Here is a 17,678-nt window from a genome sequence, read left to right as displayed (position 1 = left end):
CATAAACAGAACTGCTGAGGACAGTCCACATTTATGTTTTAATTTGGTGGAGTATTATTGTTTCTTTGTCATTTGCTTGAATCACCATCTTTGGCTATTTTAGGAAAGTGCCGAAAGGGAGCAGTTTCCTGATCCACCTGATAAAGTCTGGGCCTGCACTCTCTCTTGGAGTCCACAGGATTGAATTTAAAGAGCTGGAAGGCTCGGTTTCAACAGAAAAGGATATATTGAAAAAAGGCAAAGTGAGACTCTGTCTTTTAAAACAAAACCTGAAAACTTACCTTGAAAAAGGTTTCATGAGTAAAGCCACCTAAGGGAGTTTATTAAATTTTTATTCTTTGTTTTATTTTTGTTTTGGGTAAGAGCAATCCAGATTTCTCTTCAGAATATAATTTCTTTTTTCTTTTTTTTTTTTTTTTGACGGGGTCTCCCTCTGTCATCCAGGCTGGAGTGCAGTAGCATGATCTTGGCTCACTGTAATCTCCACCTCCCAGGTTCAAGTTACTCTTTTGGCTCAGCCTCCTGAGTAGCTGGGATTACAAGCGCCCACCACCAGGCCCAGCTAATTTTGTATTTTTACTAGAGACAGGGTTCCACCATGTTGACCAGGCTGGTCTCAAACTCCTGACCTCAAGTGATCCACCCACCTCAGCCTCCCAAAATACTGGAAGTACAGGGGTGAGCCATTGCATCCAGCCAGAATATGCCTTTTGGTACCATTATTGGCCAGACTTCATATTCTCTTTTACCATCAGCAAGCAATTTTGTTTTCTAGTTATAATTTATTTATAAGCAGAAGGTGTTTTGTGGAGACCTCTGGTTATTAAGCATAGCTCGAGAGTATATTGTATTTCTGGAATTGTCTCATCTTTCTTTTAAAACCTACCTAAAAAGCTACAATGATTGATGTCTGAAAGACTTCAAGCTTCTTAATATGGCTCATTACTTTAATGAGAAAAAAAGATTATTATAAACTTAGTTAAAGCAAGAAAAAGAGCTTTCTATTGGAGTGGTTATTTCACAGTTTTATATCAAAATTATTTTATTTTAAAGGGAATTACAGATAAACCTCACAAGGCCAGGCACAGTGGGTCATGTCTGTAATCCCAGCACATTGGGAGGCTGAGGTCAGAGCATCACTTGAGGCCAGGAGTTTGAAGCCAGACTGGGGAACATAGCAAGACCTGTCTCTACAAAAAATTAAAAAATTAGCTGGGCATGGTGGTGCATACCTGTAATCCCAGCTAATCTGGTGGCTGAGGCAGGAGGACCACTTGATCCAGGCATCTTGGACTGGAGTGAACTATAATTGTGCCACTGTAGTCCAGACAAGACAACAGAGACCTGTCTCTGAAATACAGAACAAAATACAACAAAACAACAACAAAAAAATTATGCTAACATGGGATTTTCTTTGTGAACGCTTACTGCCTTGGTTTCTAAAGGGCAGTGGAGTCATTCGTATCTGATCCACTAATATTCATCTTTAAAATTCCTGAAGATCCAATTAAAATGCCCCTCATTCCCTCCTGAAGCCTCTTCACCTTCTAGTCACCCCTGCCACACACATAGATATTAAACATCTGTGTGACATATGTGACATCCCCCAGCACAACAGCATGTGCCCCCAATCTGTTCCAATCTGTCATAATCCTTTATGCACAGTCTCAAGTCACCTAGTAGACTATTTGTTCTTTGAGTTCAGGGACTGTGTTGTACTCTTCTTTTTTTTTTTTTTTTTTTGAGACAGAGTTTCTCCTTTGTAGCCTAGGCTGGAGTTCGACGGTACCATCTTGGGTCACTGCAACCTCCACCTCCCAGATTCAAGTGATTCTCCTGTCTCAGCCTCCCAAGTACCTGGCATTACGGGCATGCACCACCACGCCCAGCTAACTTTTGTACTTTTAGTAGAGATGGGGTTTCGCCATGTTGGTCAGGCTGGTCTCGAACTCCTGACCTCGGGTAATCCACCCACCTTGGCCTCGAAAAGTGCTGGGATTACAGGCATGAGTAACCATGCCCAGCCAAATGTTGGGCATCTTTTATTTTGCATCTTCCACTGTACCTATGACTGTGGCTGGCACATCCAAAAAGAAATTAAATACTTGCTGGATTTAACTTAATTCAGTGTCTCCATGAAATTCCATTACCCTCATAGCATTCTTTAGAAGGTTCTATTTTTACTCCAGAGTGACAGTGCCCTGTAACTGTCACTCTGGAATTATTGCAAAAAGGAGAGAAGTTTAGAAGGGACACAGTAACACACATGACATTTGCCTTTGTTGTCTTCCTGCTATTTTTAATAAACATTTTCCCTAGGTGCCCAATTCTGCCATGGAACACCTACCTTGGCACCTCATAAGGGTCCGCTCAGGGCCATCAGTGCCTGTGACTTTTGTATTCATTTGTTTCAAATATCTTTTATACTGACTTTTTTTTTTTTTTTTTTTTTTGAGACAGGGTCTTGCTCTGTTGCCCAGGCTGGAGTGCCATGGCAATTGGCTGGACATGGTGGCAGGTGCCTATAGTCCCAGCTACTCAGGAGGCTGAGACAGGAGAATCACTTGAACCTGGGAAGTGAAGGTTGTGGTGAGCCGAGATCGTGCCACTGCACTCTAAGCTGGGCAACAGAGTGAGACTCCATCTCAAAGAAAATAAGGTACAGGAAGGAGGAAAGAGCAAGAAGAATTGCTGAATTTTCTTACCTGAACTCTGACCTAGAGTCCAGTAAGTTCTGAAAGTTCTCCCAGGCCCCAAACCCCTGAAATTTTCCTAGCTGCTGCCATATGCCATTGGCTTGGTAACAGTTGCAGCCTCTTCTCAGTCACAAGGGTTTTTTGTTTTTTGGGTTTTTTTTTTGCTTTTGCTTTTTCACTTTTGCTAACATTTAAAAACTTTTAAAATAAAGATTTCCAAACACAAACAGAAGTAGAAAGAATGGTGCAATGAACTCCCATGTACCCGTCACTCAGTGTCAAGAATTATCAGTGAGGTTCCATCTGTACCACCATCCACTCCAACAATTATTTTGAAGCAAATCCCAGACATCGTATATATTCATCTTAAAACCAAGGATTCTTTTTTCTTTAACATAAACACAATACACAATACTATTAACACCTAAAAAGTCAACAATCATCTCTTAATATAAAATATGTAGTCCAAGTTCAGCTTCCTTCAATTGTCTTTTTTTTGAGACAGTCACCAAGCTGGAGTGCAGTGGCATATTCTCAGCTCACTGCAACTTCCTACTCCCTGGTTCAAGCGATTCTCCTTCCTCAACCTCCCAAGTAGCTGGGACTACAAGCGTGCACCACCACACCCAGCTAATTTTTGTATTTTTAGTAGAGACGTGGTTTGACCATGTTGGCCAGGATGGTCTCGATCTCCTAACCTCGTGAACCACCTGTGTCGGCCTCCCAAAGTGCTGGGATTTCAGGCATGAGCTGCCACACCCGGCTCCAATTGTCTTATAAATGTTTTTTCTAATAGCTTCAAGTTTCATATGCTGATAGTGTGTTAGAATATTTTGTTTCTATCTTTAAATATCCACCAATAAGCAGGGTGTGATGTATGCCCGCAGTCCCAGCTACTTGGAAGGCTGAGATGGGCGGATTGCTCGAGACCAGAAGTTTGAGGCTGCAGTGACCTATGGTTATACCTGTGAGTAGTCACTGCACTCCAGCCTGTGCAAAATAGCAAGACTCCATCTCTTAAAAACAAAAAAACTCATCAATAAGTATCCATATATTTACTATGTGGTCAGCACTGTTTTAAGCACATTAAGGAGCTAAGTGCCCATGCTGGGGAGTGGTGAAAAATGGAATCAGATAGACAGGATACGGCTAAAGAGGATATTTACAAACAGCAGAGGAGTTTCAACTTGATTTGGTAGAGAATGGAGAACCTCTGAATATTTTTGAGCTTGGCGTGACAAGAGGAACTTCAGCTTCTCCAGTGAATGACACATTACTGTGACAATTCCCTTCACCTTTCACAATGCCTGACTCCTTGAAGAGTTGAAAGAGCAAGGGAGGTTATGAGCCTTCTATACAAACCTCAGTTCTGATGATGAGAGTATAAAGATAGAAACTTGCCTTTATAGTCAAATGTCTGCAAAGCAAGGGATATACATAAAAATATAAATGGAAATGAAATATAAATTGTATTTAATAAGATATTTTGATGAAAAGTTTTAAAATAGTAAAATAAACCTTATGCATAGCATTAGTGTAAACAAAGAGCATTCATTTTTTTGAGATGAGTCTTGCTCTGTTGCCCAGGCTGGAGTGCGATGATGCAATCACCTTTCACTGCGGCCTCAACCTCCTAGGCTCAAGGGATCCTCCCACCTCAGCCTCCTGAGTAGCTGGGACTCCTGGTGTGTGCCACCACACCTGGCTAATTTTTTATATTTTTTGTAGAGACGAGGTTTCACCGTGTTGTCCAGGCTGGTCTCAAACTCCTGGGCTCAAGTGATCCTCCCCGCCTGGACTCCCAAGTTGCTTGGGATTACAAGTGTGAGCCATCGTGCCTAGCCTCAAGAGCATTCTCAATGGTCAGGAAAAACAACATCATAGAAAATAGCTTTGAAGACCTAGAAAGTGAGTGTTTTCTGACATCTTCTAAATATGCATCTTAAGATTTTTAATTGTATAAATCCTAACCAACAGCCTAAGAGCTAAATATACAGATGAATACCATATAAAGGCAATCTAAGTCTAGTTATTTTTAACTAAGTGGATTATAAAATGAACCTAAGACCTCATTAGAGGTCAAGTTTTTGCAAAGATATAAAAATTGAGCTAGAGTTGGCAGGGACATATGTGGTAGAATTTTGAAACACTTTGTAATCCATGAGTCAGTGCCTCTGGAATGTTGGAGAAGAAAGAATGGCAGTAATCAATCCAAGAGGACCCAAAGGCATGCACTCTGTAGGCTGTTCCAAGCCTATTTTAGCAAGTGCACATGTCTCCAAAATAAAAGGTACTCTCCAAGTGGTGAGATGGCATCTGGATCATACAGGGTTTTGTGTTTTTTTTTTTTTTTTAACTCATTTAAAATCATTGAAATTCAACTAGACCCTCCAAAATCTTCAGAAGAAAAGAATGAATTTCAAATTTTAGAAAGCAGTTTAAGAAAAAGACATAATAGGACTGAAGTTTATCATTATACATATTTATGATCAGTCTTTGGTATTATTAAATGAAACTGACAGATGTTTTATAAAAACACATGTATTCTGGGCAGCTTTCCCTGCTGAAGGGCTGAGAGATGGACCCCGGGGCAGACAGCTGGGCTCAGAGCCGAGCAGGGTGGGGATGGATGAGGATGTGCGACCATCCAGAAGATCCTCATCATCGTTGAGAGTGGGGCAGGCAAGTCCAGCCTGCTCTTGAGGTTCACAGATTATACTCTCGACCCAGAACTTGCAGCAGCAATAGCACGATGTGACTGCAAACAGTATGTGGAGAACGGATGCCAGGTGAAACGCAGGGCTCACTGTCACAGAAGTTGCCTCAAATTCCAGGTGTCTGGAAAGAAATGTAAAGTGGACCCCCTGCTACAAATATATAATCAGTAAAATGAAGTCTATGATACATCAAATGTGCCAAGGGAAGATAACGGTAAACATATGTCTCTTTCCTGCTGTCTAAACTGGTAATTCAATGCTCTGTTCTGTATTTGCTTCTTCCAGGCAATCCAGGAATCACATGAATTGTCTATTCACAGATGAAGGGGTAAAGAAACTGCTGTGCAGTTGCACAATGGAATACTCTTCAGCCATAAAGCTTCAGGAAATCCTGTCATCCGCAGCCATGTGGAGAACCCTGTCCATCCACAGAAGGGATCAGAAAATTCTAGTATATATACTAATGGGAATAGCCTTCAGCCATCAAAATAATAAAATTATGTCATTTGGGCTGGGCGAGGGGGCTCACACCTGTAATCCCAGAACTTTGGGAGGCCGAGACAGGTGGATCAAGAGATCAAGAGATCGAGATCATCCTGGCCAACGTGGTGAAACCCTGTCTCTACTAAAAATACAAAAATTAGCTGGGTGTGGTGGCACATGCCTGTAGTCCCAGCTACTTGGGAGGCTGAGGCAGGAGAATCACTTGAACCCAGGAGGTGGAGGTTGCAGTGAGCTGAGATCGCACCACTGCACTCCAGCCTGACAACAGAGTGAGACTCCATCTTGGAAAAAAAAAATTATGTCGTTTGGAGCAATACAGATGAACCTGTCCATCTGCAAAAGAAGAGATCAAGAAACTCTAGTATGCACACAAGGCAAAACCCTTCAGCCACCAAAATTGTGAGATATGCCACTTAGAGCAACACAGTTGAACCTCTGAGGATGCCTCCTCCTCCACAGGCAGATGAAGGCCGTGGCTGCTGCTCCTGCCTGGGTCGTGCCCTGACATCCCCACCGCTTCTCTATTTATACATCTTAATAGGGTTGCTGACCCAGCAATAGCTGAACAGCTGCTATGTATCTCACACTAAGCCAAGTGCTTCCTATGTCTCTAACTTGAAAATTGCTGAGGTAGTTACCTTCTTAATACCATGGAACTTTTACTTAAAAGTTTGTTATTTTATTTCAGAGAGCTTCAAGCAAGTTATAGGGGGATACCCAAAACCAGTGAGGACTTTAATAGGTAAAGTAGAATTTCAGAGTACTATGATTTTAGGAGAAACCAAACCCCAAAATTAAACATGAAGATCAGTGTTTGAATTGAACCGGTCCGTCTGGTGGACACAGGATTTGTGTTATCAACTAGAGTGTTACTGAGGATTCACAATTTCTGGCATCCATTGGTGTTAAGAAAATTGAGTTGAATACCAAATACAGTAGAGCACACCCAGCCTAGAGGCAAGAACTCCATCAAGCAGTCAGGTAGTGCTTTTGTTAGGGTTCTGGGTGCAAGTCTTCCTCATCCCTCCCACCTTCTCCTGGCCTCCCTGTAGACCCGAACCGCCAGGCACCTCAATTTTCTTAAGGCCAGGCTCTTCTTAATGTTGTTAAATTGGTCGAGAAAATGGATGATCCACTGTTTGCTCTGCACTAGTACCACAGCCCGGTGGCTTTAACCTGCAGGAGTAACTGACCCATTTCTAGGCTGTCTCCGCTGTAATCCCAGCACTTTGGGAGGCCGAGGCGGGTGGATCACGAGGTCAAGAGATCGAGACCATCCTGGTCAACATGGTGAAACCCCATCTCTACTAAAAATACAAAAAATTACCTGGGCATGGTGGTGCGTGCCTGTAATCCCAGTCCTCCAAAGAAGCCGGTCAGGTAGAGGAGGTGTCCACTGTGGTTGGAGATGGGGAAAGAGATGCTGCTCAGGTTGAGCGTTTTGTCCACCTGCCAGGCGTACAGGAGCAGGTTGGGGGCCACGCAGAGCGCCCTGTACCTCTCACAGGCCTGCTGGTACTGGATCTGGCTTCCGTTTTCCTGCACCACGTGCAGATCCTGCACCACAGGCGGATCCTGCACCACGCGCAAATCCTGCACCACAGGCAGATCCTGCACCACGCCATCTAGTTTGCTGACTTCTGCAAAGGTGGCCGAGTCCAGCAGTGAGTGGCTGTGGGAGACCACCAGAAGCGAGGTAAAATTGGCTTTCGTGCTCATTCTGGAGAGGGAGAAGCCGCAGGAATCATTGTTGGTGAAACGGCCCTGCAGGAAGCATGCGGACCTTGGCAGGTGAAAAAGAAGCCGCGGGCCAGATCTCCCCCGACTCAACCATTTCCTGGAGAAATTCTAGGGAAGTCTATTTGAGCTTGCCCCGAGCTGCAGGCAGAGGCGACGTTTGGAGCACGTGGTTCGCTCCTGTTGCCCAACTAATCTGGAATGTGTTTGTGGCCTGCCTGGCCTCTCAAGGGTTCAGCAAATACGAGGATCGCTTCTTCAAGGCCATCAAATGCGTGCCTATCCTACAGACTCGCAATTTATCGGGAGAATTTGGGGGTTTCTCCTACACACACGAATAGCACAGAAATTCCACGTGTCCTGAGAAACAGAAATTCCATGTGTACCTTTCCTGGGGTTCACCCAGTAGCAGTTTCAGGTAAGGCTTTTGTGAACCTGATGCACTTGGCTTAGCTATTATTTTTATTCTCTGTCCACAAATGTAACATGAATATAGATTCTCCTGGTAAAAACAAGTAAACACAGAGAATGAAAAGTGGAAAAAAGTCTAAACCTTTCTATCCCATTTCTCTTAAAGGAAGTGTTAAAAAGTGGGTCTATAGCTGGGCGCGGTGGCTCAAGCCTGTAATCCCAGCACTTTGGGAGGCGGGTGGATCACGAGGTCAAAAGATCGAGACCATCCTGGTCAACATGGTGAAACCCCGTCTCTACTAAAAATACAAAAAATTAGCTGGGCATGGTGGCGCGTGCCTGTAATCCCAGCTACTCAGGAGGCTGAGGCAGGAGAATTGCCTGAACCCAGGAGGCGGAGGTTGCGGTGAGCCGAGATCGCGCCATTGCACTCCAGCCTGGGTAACAAGAGCGAAATTCCGTCTCAAAAAAAAAAAAAAAAAAACAGTGGGTCTACATCCTTGCAAACCCTTTCTATGCACATACATGCATATCAAAGCTATAGCAAATATACCTTTTTCGTAATTATTATTGTACTATTTGTATTATGCAGATTACATTTTTCATCTACGTGGCAGAGGACTTGAACATGTCAGTGCGTATAGATTTATTTATTTATTTTTGACCAGGGTCTCACTCTGTAGCCCAGGCTGGAGTGCAGCGGTGCAATCTTGGGTCACTGCCACCTCCACCTCTCTGGTTGAAGCGATTCTCCTACCTTGGTTTCCCGAGTAGCTGGAATTACAGGCATGTGCCACCACGCCTGGCTAATTTTTGTATTTTTAATAGAAATGGGGGTTTCTCCGTGTTGGTCAGGCTGGTCTCAAACTCCTGACCTCAAGTAATCCACCCACCTTGGCCTCCCAAAGTGCTGAGATTACAGGTGTGACCACACTGCACCCGGACTTTTTTTTTTTTTTAACTGCTCTATACTTTTTCAATGTATTAATGAAACATAATCCAGCCAGAATTTTAATGATGGAACCATAGATTGTTTAGACAATTGCTTTTATAAACAGCATTCAGTGAGCAAATGTCTTTTATTTAGCCTATACTCAGGAACCATATCTGTGAAATAATTTTTTAGAGTGGATTCACTTAGGCCAAAGGATAGGTTATTTTAAATTTTTAGAACTATTGAGAAATTAAAACTCAAAGAAGTGGTATTAATTTGTATCCTCATAAGCAACATATGAATTTGCCATAGCTTATCCCACAATGTCAGCAAAGCATTTGGTCCATGCCACTGGTATCTTACTTTGGTTTAATTTTAAATTTATTGCTTAGTATCCTTATCTTTCTTTTTTGGGTGAACTATCATATCTTTTGTGGGCCTAATCCATTCAATAGTTTTCCTGTTGGATTGCTGAGATTTTCTTCTTGGTTTACAGGGACGATTCATATGCGAAAGAAGTGACCACTTTACTTGTGATCAGAGTCACAGGTGCCCTCCCCTCCACCTCCATTTTGCTCACTGTCTAGGGCTTAGTTGTGCAGTTCATTAATGAATACTTTTCTTTCATGAGTTCCAAGTTTTTTGTCATAATACATTTTTCTTTTTTTGTGATTGAAAATACACCACATGGATTCTGATCACGAAAAATGCAGACAATAGCACAAGGACTATTTCCGAAGACCTCATCTTGTTTTTGGTGATTTTCCAGATGGATGCACAAGACTCAGTGACAGGGCCTTAAGATTCATTGCAGCAAAGCATACTGAACAAAAATAGCAAGGAATGTGCAATCAGAGGAGTCCAGGGAGGATCCTGGGAGGCCCAGCACAGGCCTCTGATTTTCTTCCTCATTCACAGCCACACAGGAGCACTTTCTCTCTGGTAGAGCTGTCTGGTATGTATGAGTCACAGAATCCAAGGGCTTTGCAGCAGGTGAGTCACAGAGGTACCTCCTGCTATACAACCAGTCATGACAATCAACACTCAAGCTCCCAGTAAAAAAACCCAAGTGCCTTTATACCTGTGCAAAGCAACTCAACAAACCAGTACAGTGTGGCCCATTGCTCCAAGTATATGTAGCAAAACCATCAATCACAGCCAGATGCAGTGACTCTCACCTGTAATTCTAAAATTTTGGGAGTCTGAGGCAGGAAGATCACTTGAGCCCAGGAGTTTAAGACTAGCCTGGTCACCATAGCGAGACCCTGTCTCTATGAAAACAAAATTAAAAATTAGCTGGGCATGGTATTGCGTGCTGGTAGTTCCAACTACTCAGGAGACTGAGGGGCAAGAATTACTTGAGCCCAAGAGTTCAAGGCTGCAGTGAGCTATGATCGCACCACTGCACTCCAGCCTGGGTGATAGAGTGAGACTCTGTCCTAAAAAGAAACAAAAACTATTAGTCACTATCATAAAGAATATTTCAGAAGCCATATTTTCAGTTGTTAGCCAAGAGTCGATCATGGGGTCCTTAGAGACGTGTAAGGACTAAAAATACAGACCTGATGTGATATTAGTTTGTTGCAAAAGTAAATTGCAGTCTTTGCCATTACTTTCAATAACTCCTTCATCAGAGATATTCTGGAATGAACCAAAGGCAGCAAGCTTGTAAGATGGTATTACTCCTTAGAGTGTGCCCAGCATGCTCTACCTCCCTGCTTTTCCCATGTTTCTCCCTGTGCCTACTTCTTCTCCTGTCCTTGTTTCCAGATCCCATATACCTTTCAAGCTTCCAAAACCTTTGGGACAAACTCCCAAGACTCTCATGCTCAGCTGGTAGCCATCACTTGTATAGTCAGGACTAGCTGTGCAATTTGTAGGATCTGGTACAAAATGGAAATACCCAGTCCCTTGTTAAAAATTTATTAAAGAATTTCAGGACAGTGACAGTAAAGCATTAAACCAAGAGCAAGGCCCTCCCTGGTGCAGGTCCCTGTGCAGCTACACAGGTTGCAAAAGCCTGAAGCCAGCCCCGATTCTTTCTTTCATACGGGGTCCCAGTCGGTCGCCGAGGCTGGAGTACAGTGGCTCCATCGCTGCTCACTGCAACCTCGACCTCCCAGGCTCCAGCAATCCTTGGGACTTGGAGAAGCTGAAATACCACCATACCTGGCTAATTTTTGTACTTTTTGTAGAGACAGGGTCTCACTATGTTATCCAGGCTGGTCTCTAATTCCTAGGCTCAAGTGATCCTCCCTCCTTGGTCTCCCTAAGTGCTGGGATTACAGGTGTGGGCCACCGTGCCTGGTCTTGTGGTGGGTTTTCACTGGCATATATGAGACAGCTACAGGAAAGTGGAAAGTACCCCCACTCACCCTCAACTCCAATCACTCCTACATCCACTCCTCACCTACAAGGTGACCTTGGAAAGTCATTTTGTCTCCAGACTCCATTTCCTCCTCAATAAAACAGGAATGATAATGATACCGTGTTTATGGGGCAATTGTGAATGTTGAAAGAGATATGCACGTGAAAGCGCTTTGTAAAGTAGAGCACTATGCAAATATTAGCCTTCTCTCTGGGGCTATGTCCATCTAGATAACAAACACTGAACTATTATTTTCTCTCCCTTGGACAATACTGGAGGCACACCAGCAGACACTTTGCTTTGTTGTTGTTGTTGTTTTGAGATAGAGCCTTGCTCGGTTGTCCAGGATGGAGTGCAGTTGTGCGATCTCTGCTCACTGCAACCTCCACCTCCCAAGTTCAAGCAATTATCATGCCTCAGCCTCCCCAGTAGCTGGAATTACGGGTGCCTGCCTCCATGCCCAGCTAATTTTTGTATTTTTAGTGGAGACGGGGTTTCGCCATGTTGCCCAGTTTGGTCTTGAACTCCTGAAGTCAGGTGATCTGCCTGCCTTGGCCTCCCAAAGAGCTGGGATTATAGGCATGAACTGCCACGCCCAGCCAATGCTTTTCGTTTTCACCCTTTCTCCCCAGACATGAATACTTTTGTTATTACAGTAGTACAACATATCCTCACGTTATGTTTCTCCAATTACAAAATGTAGTTACATCTACACTTGTTATTATGGAGGAGACCCATTTGTGTCAGCCGGGTTGAGTAACTTCTGTGCATGGCTAATCTTACGCACTTTGTGTTTTATTCCAATTCAGTTTTGGAGAATGTCATTTTCAAAACTTGTCACTTTGTCACACCATAGAATACTTGCAGTCACCTCTCTACAGAATACATTTTAGGCTGGTTAATCTCTCACCTTCCTAACTACTGCTATGTGCACATAAAGATCTTGATAAATATTTGCTAAATAAATGAATTAGCAAAAAAAAAGAAAGAGAGAGGGAAAGAAAGAAGGAAAGAAAGAAAAGAAAGAGAAAGAAAGCAAAAGAAAGAAAAAGAAAGAAAGAAAGAAAGAAAGAGAGAAGGTCATAGTCTGGAGATACAAAAGGATTAAATGCTGAAACTGGTTTATGATCACCAAACATGATTCCTTTAATGTCAGAAATAGTAGTTCTCCTAGTTGCTACTTCAAGACTTCAAACACACAGAAATGCATCCCAGTATTATAGCACTGGATCCCAGAGAAGATGAGGTCCTGGTGGGGCTGACACAGAATAGGGTGGAACTAGGTGAGCCACTGATTGGCCCACGTGCATCATCATTCCCTCAATGGGAACAGTGCTCCAGCCTTAGAGTTCTGGGTTTGCTCCAATACATTCACAGGGGTCATCCCCAGGCCAGATTAGGGACTCAAGGTCAGTTCAGGAAGGGCCAGCCCAGAAGTCTGTGGTCCTTCCACTTCCTGAGTCTCCTCTTTACAGAGCCCTCTTTCTTCTTCCTTCACTACGTAACTAACACACAACGAGGGCCACTGCTGATCCCTCCTGGACCAAATTCAATCCATGGGTCATCTCTAGGACTGACCCCTTTCCCATGCAACACTCAGGAGTTGAGCTGGTCCTCTTAGAAGTACTGACATGTGTCCGTGATTCTGAAAGGCTAGTCCAGCTTTTAGAGGCAGCTTAAAGAAACAAATATTTTTCATTTTCAAGCTTTTATTTCCTATATATAGTTGGGCCAGGTGTGTAAGAGAGACTCACTAAATGTGTATTGACAAGCTGAGTAAAGTTTCCACTCTGATCTACTCAGAAATGAAGAGCTCACAAGTTCAGAATGTGTCTGTGACCCCTAGATAAGTCTCTTGGCCTGTATAGCTGGAAACTACCCAAGAAATTCCAATAAAATAAATTACTTGCCCTAAAAATGGATGCGTTCCATTTTTAATGTTGTAAAAGAAACAAGTAAATGCCTCAGAGCATACAGCCTTTGGGATGACTAAGAAACACAGCATTGTGATGACATTAAGGCTTTAAATGAGAACTGAGACTCCTCTGCAAAGTCTTTGAGCAAGTTAAAATTTGTATTGCTTGTGCTCCTAGGATCCTGAGATAATAGAGTTAAAATAATTAAAGTGTGGTTATGGCAACCCTGACAGCTTTCACGATTTTGGAGATTGCGATTACTTGGGTATGGTTTGAGTTTATTTTCCCCCAAAACTCATGTTGAAATTTGATCCCCAAGGTGGCAGTGTTAGGAGGTGGAGCTAGTGGGAGGTGTTTGGGCCCAGGGGGTGGATCCCTCGTGAATGGCTTGATGCTGTTCTCATCATACTGAGTGAGTTCTTGGATTTGTCTTGGATTAGGTGTCTTAGGAATGGATTAGGTGTCACAAGAGCAGGTTGTTATAAAGCCAGGACATCCCTCAGGTTTTGCCTTTCTTCACACATGTCCACTTTCCCTTTGATCTTTCCACCATGTTTTTGTTTGTTTTGTTTGTTTTTGTTTGTTTTTTTAAAGACAGAGTCTTGCTCTGTTGCCCAGGCTGGAGTGCAGTGCAAAATCTTGGCTTACTGCCACCTCCGACTCCCCAGTTCAGGCGATTCTCCCGTCTCAGCCTCCTGAGTAGCTGGGACTAGAGATGCACGCCACCATGATCAGGTAATTTTTTGTATATTTTTAGTAGAGATGAGATGTCCTCATGTTGGCCAGGGTGGTCTTGAACTCCTGACCTTAAATAACCCACTCACTTCGACCTCCCAGAGTGCCAGATTACAGGTGTGAGCTGCCACATCGGGCCTCTCCATCATGTTTTAACCTACCCTGTGCCCCTCATCAGAAGCCAAACAGATGCTGGAGCCATGCTTCTCATACTTCCCAGCCTGCAGAACCAACTAAACAAACCTCTTTTCTTTAAAAATTACCCAGCCTCAGGATTTCTGTTATTGCAAAACAAATGGATTAAGACATAGGTGATCTTCAGCCTGAGCGCTAAGTCCTCCTGCATCTATGTTCAGAATGCTTCAGTTGTGTACTTGTTTAATTAAATAGGATAGTAAGTCAAAATGTGTTATTTGGGGGGAACTCATATTTCCTAAGAGGAGTTTTGGTGAAATAAATGTTCAATGGTAGACCATCCTGGTCAACATGGTGAAACCCCGTCTCTACTAAAAATACAAAAAATTAGCTGGGCGTGGTGGCGTATGCCTGTAATCCCAGCTACTCAGGAGGCTGAGGCAGGAGAATTGCCTGAACCCAGGAGGCGGAGGTTGCGGTGAGCCGAGATCGCGCCATTGCACTCCAGCCTGGGTAATAAGAGCAAAACTCCATCTCAAAAAAATAAAATAAAAATAAAAATGTTCAATGGTTAGAGATTTTCCTTCTCATTGCAGGGAATGGCTTTTCTCAGTTAGGCAATGATAAAACTTCCTATTATAAGGAAAGTAGAGCATAGTAACATCATGTAGGCTGGGCATGGTGCCTCACGCCTTTAATCCCAGCATTTTGGGAGGCCGAGGCAGGCAGATCACCTGAAGTCGGGAGTTCGAGACCAGCCTGACCAACATGGAGAAACCACTTCTCTACTAAAAATACAAAATTAGCTGGGTGTGGTAGTGCGTGCCTGTAATCCCAGCTACTCAGGAGGCCGAGGCAGGAGAATCACTTGAACCTGGGAGGCGGAGGTTGCAGTGAGCCAAGATTGCACCATTGCACTCCAGCCTGGACAACAAGAATGAAACTCCATCTCAAAAAAAACAAAAAACAAAAAACAAAAAATCATGTATTAAAATGGAAAAATCAGTATAAGCTTTTGATTTTAAAAAAGAAACATATTTTCTAGCTCTATCACTCTTGAATTTGGTCCCACAGCAACAGCAGCACGTTTACATATCACAGCTGTTGGTCTCTAATACTAAAAGATACGGACTCCTAGAGGACAGCTGATTCCTCGTCTTGGGGCAAGAAAAATCAGGATGGTTTTTGGAACTTCATGTCTTGCCAAAAAGCAAGAATGTCTGTAAGGATGCCAGAGCAATGCTAAAGGGCAAAGCAACTTACTTAAATGGTTTCCAGTCATGAACAATAAACGTTATTGTTAATAATTTAATTAGAAAAAAACAAATCTATAAAAGGCCAAGGGTTTATGATACCCAAAAAAAGGAACATTAGCTTAAATTATACAAAAGGTAATGTGCTGCAAAAGAAGTGTGATTCTAAGGAGATATGTTTTATTTGTATTGAGTTTAATAAATAAAAGAGAAAGTATGTTTTCTTTCTTTAAGTTTGTACCTATTTATTGAGTATGGATGTATAATTCTGTGTAAGAAAAATGTTGTTGGATACAACACTGTTAAAAAGACATTGCAGAGACTATACAAAAGACAGGAAGAATTACTGTCTCCAGTGATCACACACAACAGGGAAGGCAGGAGTTTAACAACCACTGCAGCTGGTTACACATAAGATGCAAAAAAGAATTCAATAGCGTTAAATGTGCCAAATGTCTTACAGAGGAAAGCTAACGGTGCAGCTCCCAGGTAATTAAACTTCTTGATGGTCCTACTGGTTATAGTGAAATACAACAAGAAATGAATATGGTTTTCTTATGAAAACAGACCAGGTGAATATATAATAGCAGAACATGTTATCTAACACTAGCCAACCAGGACTATCAAGAAAAGGTAAGCAATTTGGATTTTAGTTTGTTTTTGCGTTTTAGAGACAGAGTCTTGCTCTATTGGCCAGACTGAAGTGCAGTGGGGTGATCCTAGCTCACTGCAGCCTCCAATTCCTGGGCTCAATTGATCCTCCCATCTCAGCATCTCAGAGTTCTGGGATTGCAGTCATGAAAAAGAATGAGTTCATGTCCTTTGCAGGGACATGGATGAAGCTGGAAACCATTATTCTCAGCAAACTAACACAGGAACAGAAAACCAAACACTGTTCTCATTCGTAAGTAGGAGCTGAACAGTGAGAACACATGGACACAGGGAGGGGAACATCACACATCGGGGCCTGTCGGGGTAAGGGACAGGGGGACAGAGAGCATTAGGGCAAATACCTGATACATGTGGGGCTTAAAATCTAGATGATGGGGTGCAGCAAACCACCATGGTACATCTATACCTATGTAACAAACCTGCACGTTCTGCACATGTATCCCAGAACTTAAAGTAAAAAAAAGAAAGAAATAAAAAGTTCTGGGATTACAGATATGATTCTCTGTGCTCTTCGCAAAGTAAACTATTTTGAAGGAAGATAGAAAATTGCAAAAACTGAAACACAGGCTAAAAATGATCTTGAAAATTTTACTGAGATGAAAAGTGGAGCTTTACTGTAAACAAGAGGTTCAGCCCCCATGACCAGGGATCAGATTTGACTTACCTAAGAAGCCCTCTAGTCCTGTGCTCCAATGAATAATCTTTGATTAGCCACATCTTACAACCTTGGCTCATCTATGAAGTATTTTTCTTTTGGATTTGGTAAAATTACTGCAATCCTGGTAATGTATTGAAAAAATTGTTATGAAAACTCAGGATGTTATTAAAATAAAAATAGCTATAATTCAAAAAAGGTATAAAAACAACTACAAACATGATAGAGTTAGTCTGTTATTCTGATGGCTCAAAAATAATTTAAATATAATAATACATTTTATAATCATTTGTGTGTTTTATTTACCATCTGAAGTGTTTGAAATGTCTTAAAAATCAACCATACTAATACATATATTTGTAATTACAGTTTAAAATTGTTTGGGGAAATGTAATTAATTAAATTTAATTCTTAAATGTTCAAGAAAATTTGTTTTCAAATATTAGATATATGAAGTTTAATAATCTGAGCATTAAACAAAGTACAAATAGCTGGGAGTAATCTTCTCCATGTTCCAAAGCTCCTGGTCATTGAAGAATGTACCCAACAGTTCAGAGGAGTGATCGTATGGTTAGCCTTTGTGTCCCCACCCAAATCTCATCTTAAGTTGTAATCCTCATAATCCCCACGTGTCAAGGGCAGGGCCAGGTGGAGGTAATTGGATCATAGGGACGGCTTCCCCTCTGCTGTTCTCATGATAGTGAGTGAGTTTTCATGAGATCTGATGGTTTTATAAATGTCTGACATTTCTCCTGTTTGCACTCACTCTGTCCTGCCACCCTGTGAAGAAGGGGCCTGCTTCTCCTTTGCCATCCACCATGATTGTAAGTTTCCTGAGGCCTCCCAAGCAATGAGGAACTGTGAGTTAATTAAACCCCTTTCCTTTATTAAATTACCCAGTGTCAGATATTTTTTCATAGCAGTGTGAAAATGCACTAAAACAGT

At 42.4% G+C, this 17,678-nt stretch overlaps 1 protein-coding gene across 3 annotated transcripts in view; it reads right to left on the bottom strand.

The window, feature by feature from the left end:
• Positions 1-2,465: 2,465 nt before the first annotated feature.
• Positions 2,466-17,678, bottom strand: part of LOC120367569 (patched domain-containing protein 3-like) — a 31,925-nt gene continuing 16,712 nt past the window's right edge. For 2 of the 3 annotated variants that reach the window (XM_074405249.1, XM_074405251.1), the window contains 2 exons: positions 7,245-16,857; positions 2,466-5,534 (listed from right to left, as the gene is read on the bottom strand). In XM_074405249.1, the coding sequence (XP_074261350.1) occupies positions 5,186-5,534; positions 7,245-7,636 (741 nt within the window). In that variant the 5' untranslated portion in view covers positions 7,637-16,857 and the 3' untranslated portion in view covers positions 2,466-5,185. The remainder of the gene's footprint in view (positions 5,535-7,244; positions 16,858-17,678) is intronic. The other variant, XM_039478635.2, reaches the window with a different exon arrangement.

The sequence above is a fragment of the Saimiri boliviensis genome, chromosome 8, assembly GCF_048565385.1.
Source record: "Saimiri boliviensis isolate mSaiBol1 chromosome 8, mSaiBol1.pri, whole genome shotgun sequence".
Lineage (NCBI taxonomy): Eukaryota > Metazoa > Chordata > Mammalia > Primates > Cebidae > Saimiri > Saimiri boliviensis.
This window is presented reverse-complemented; position numbering and strand designations above follow the sequence as displayed.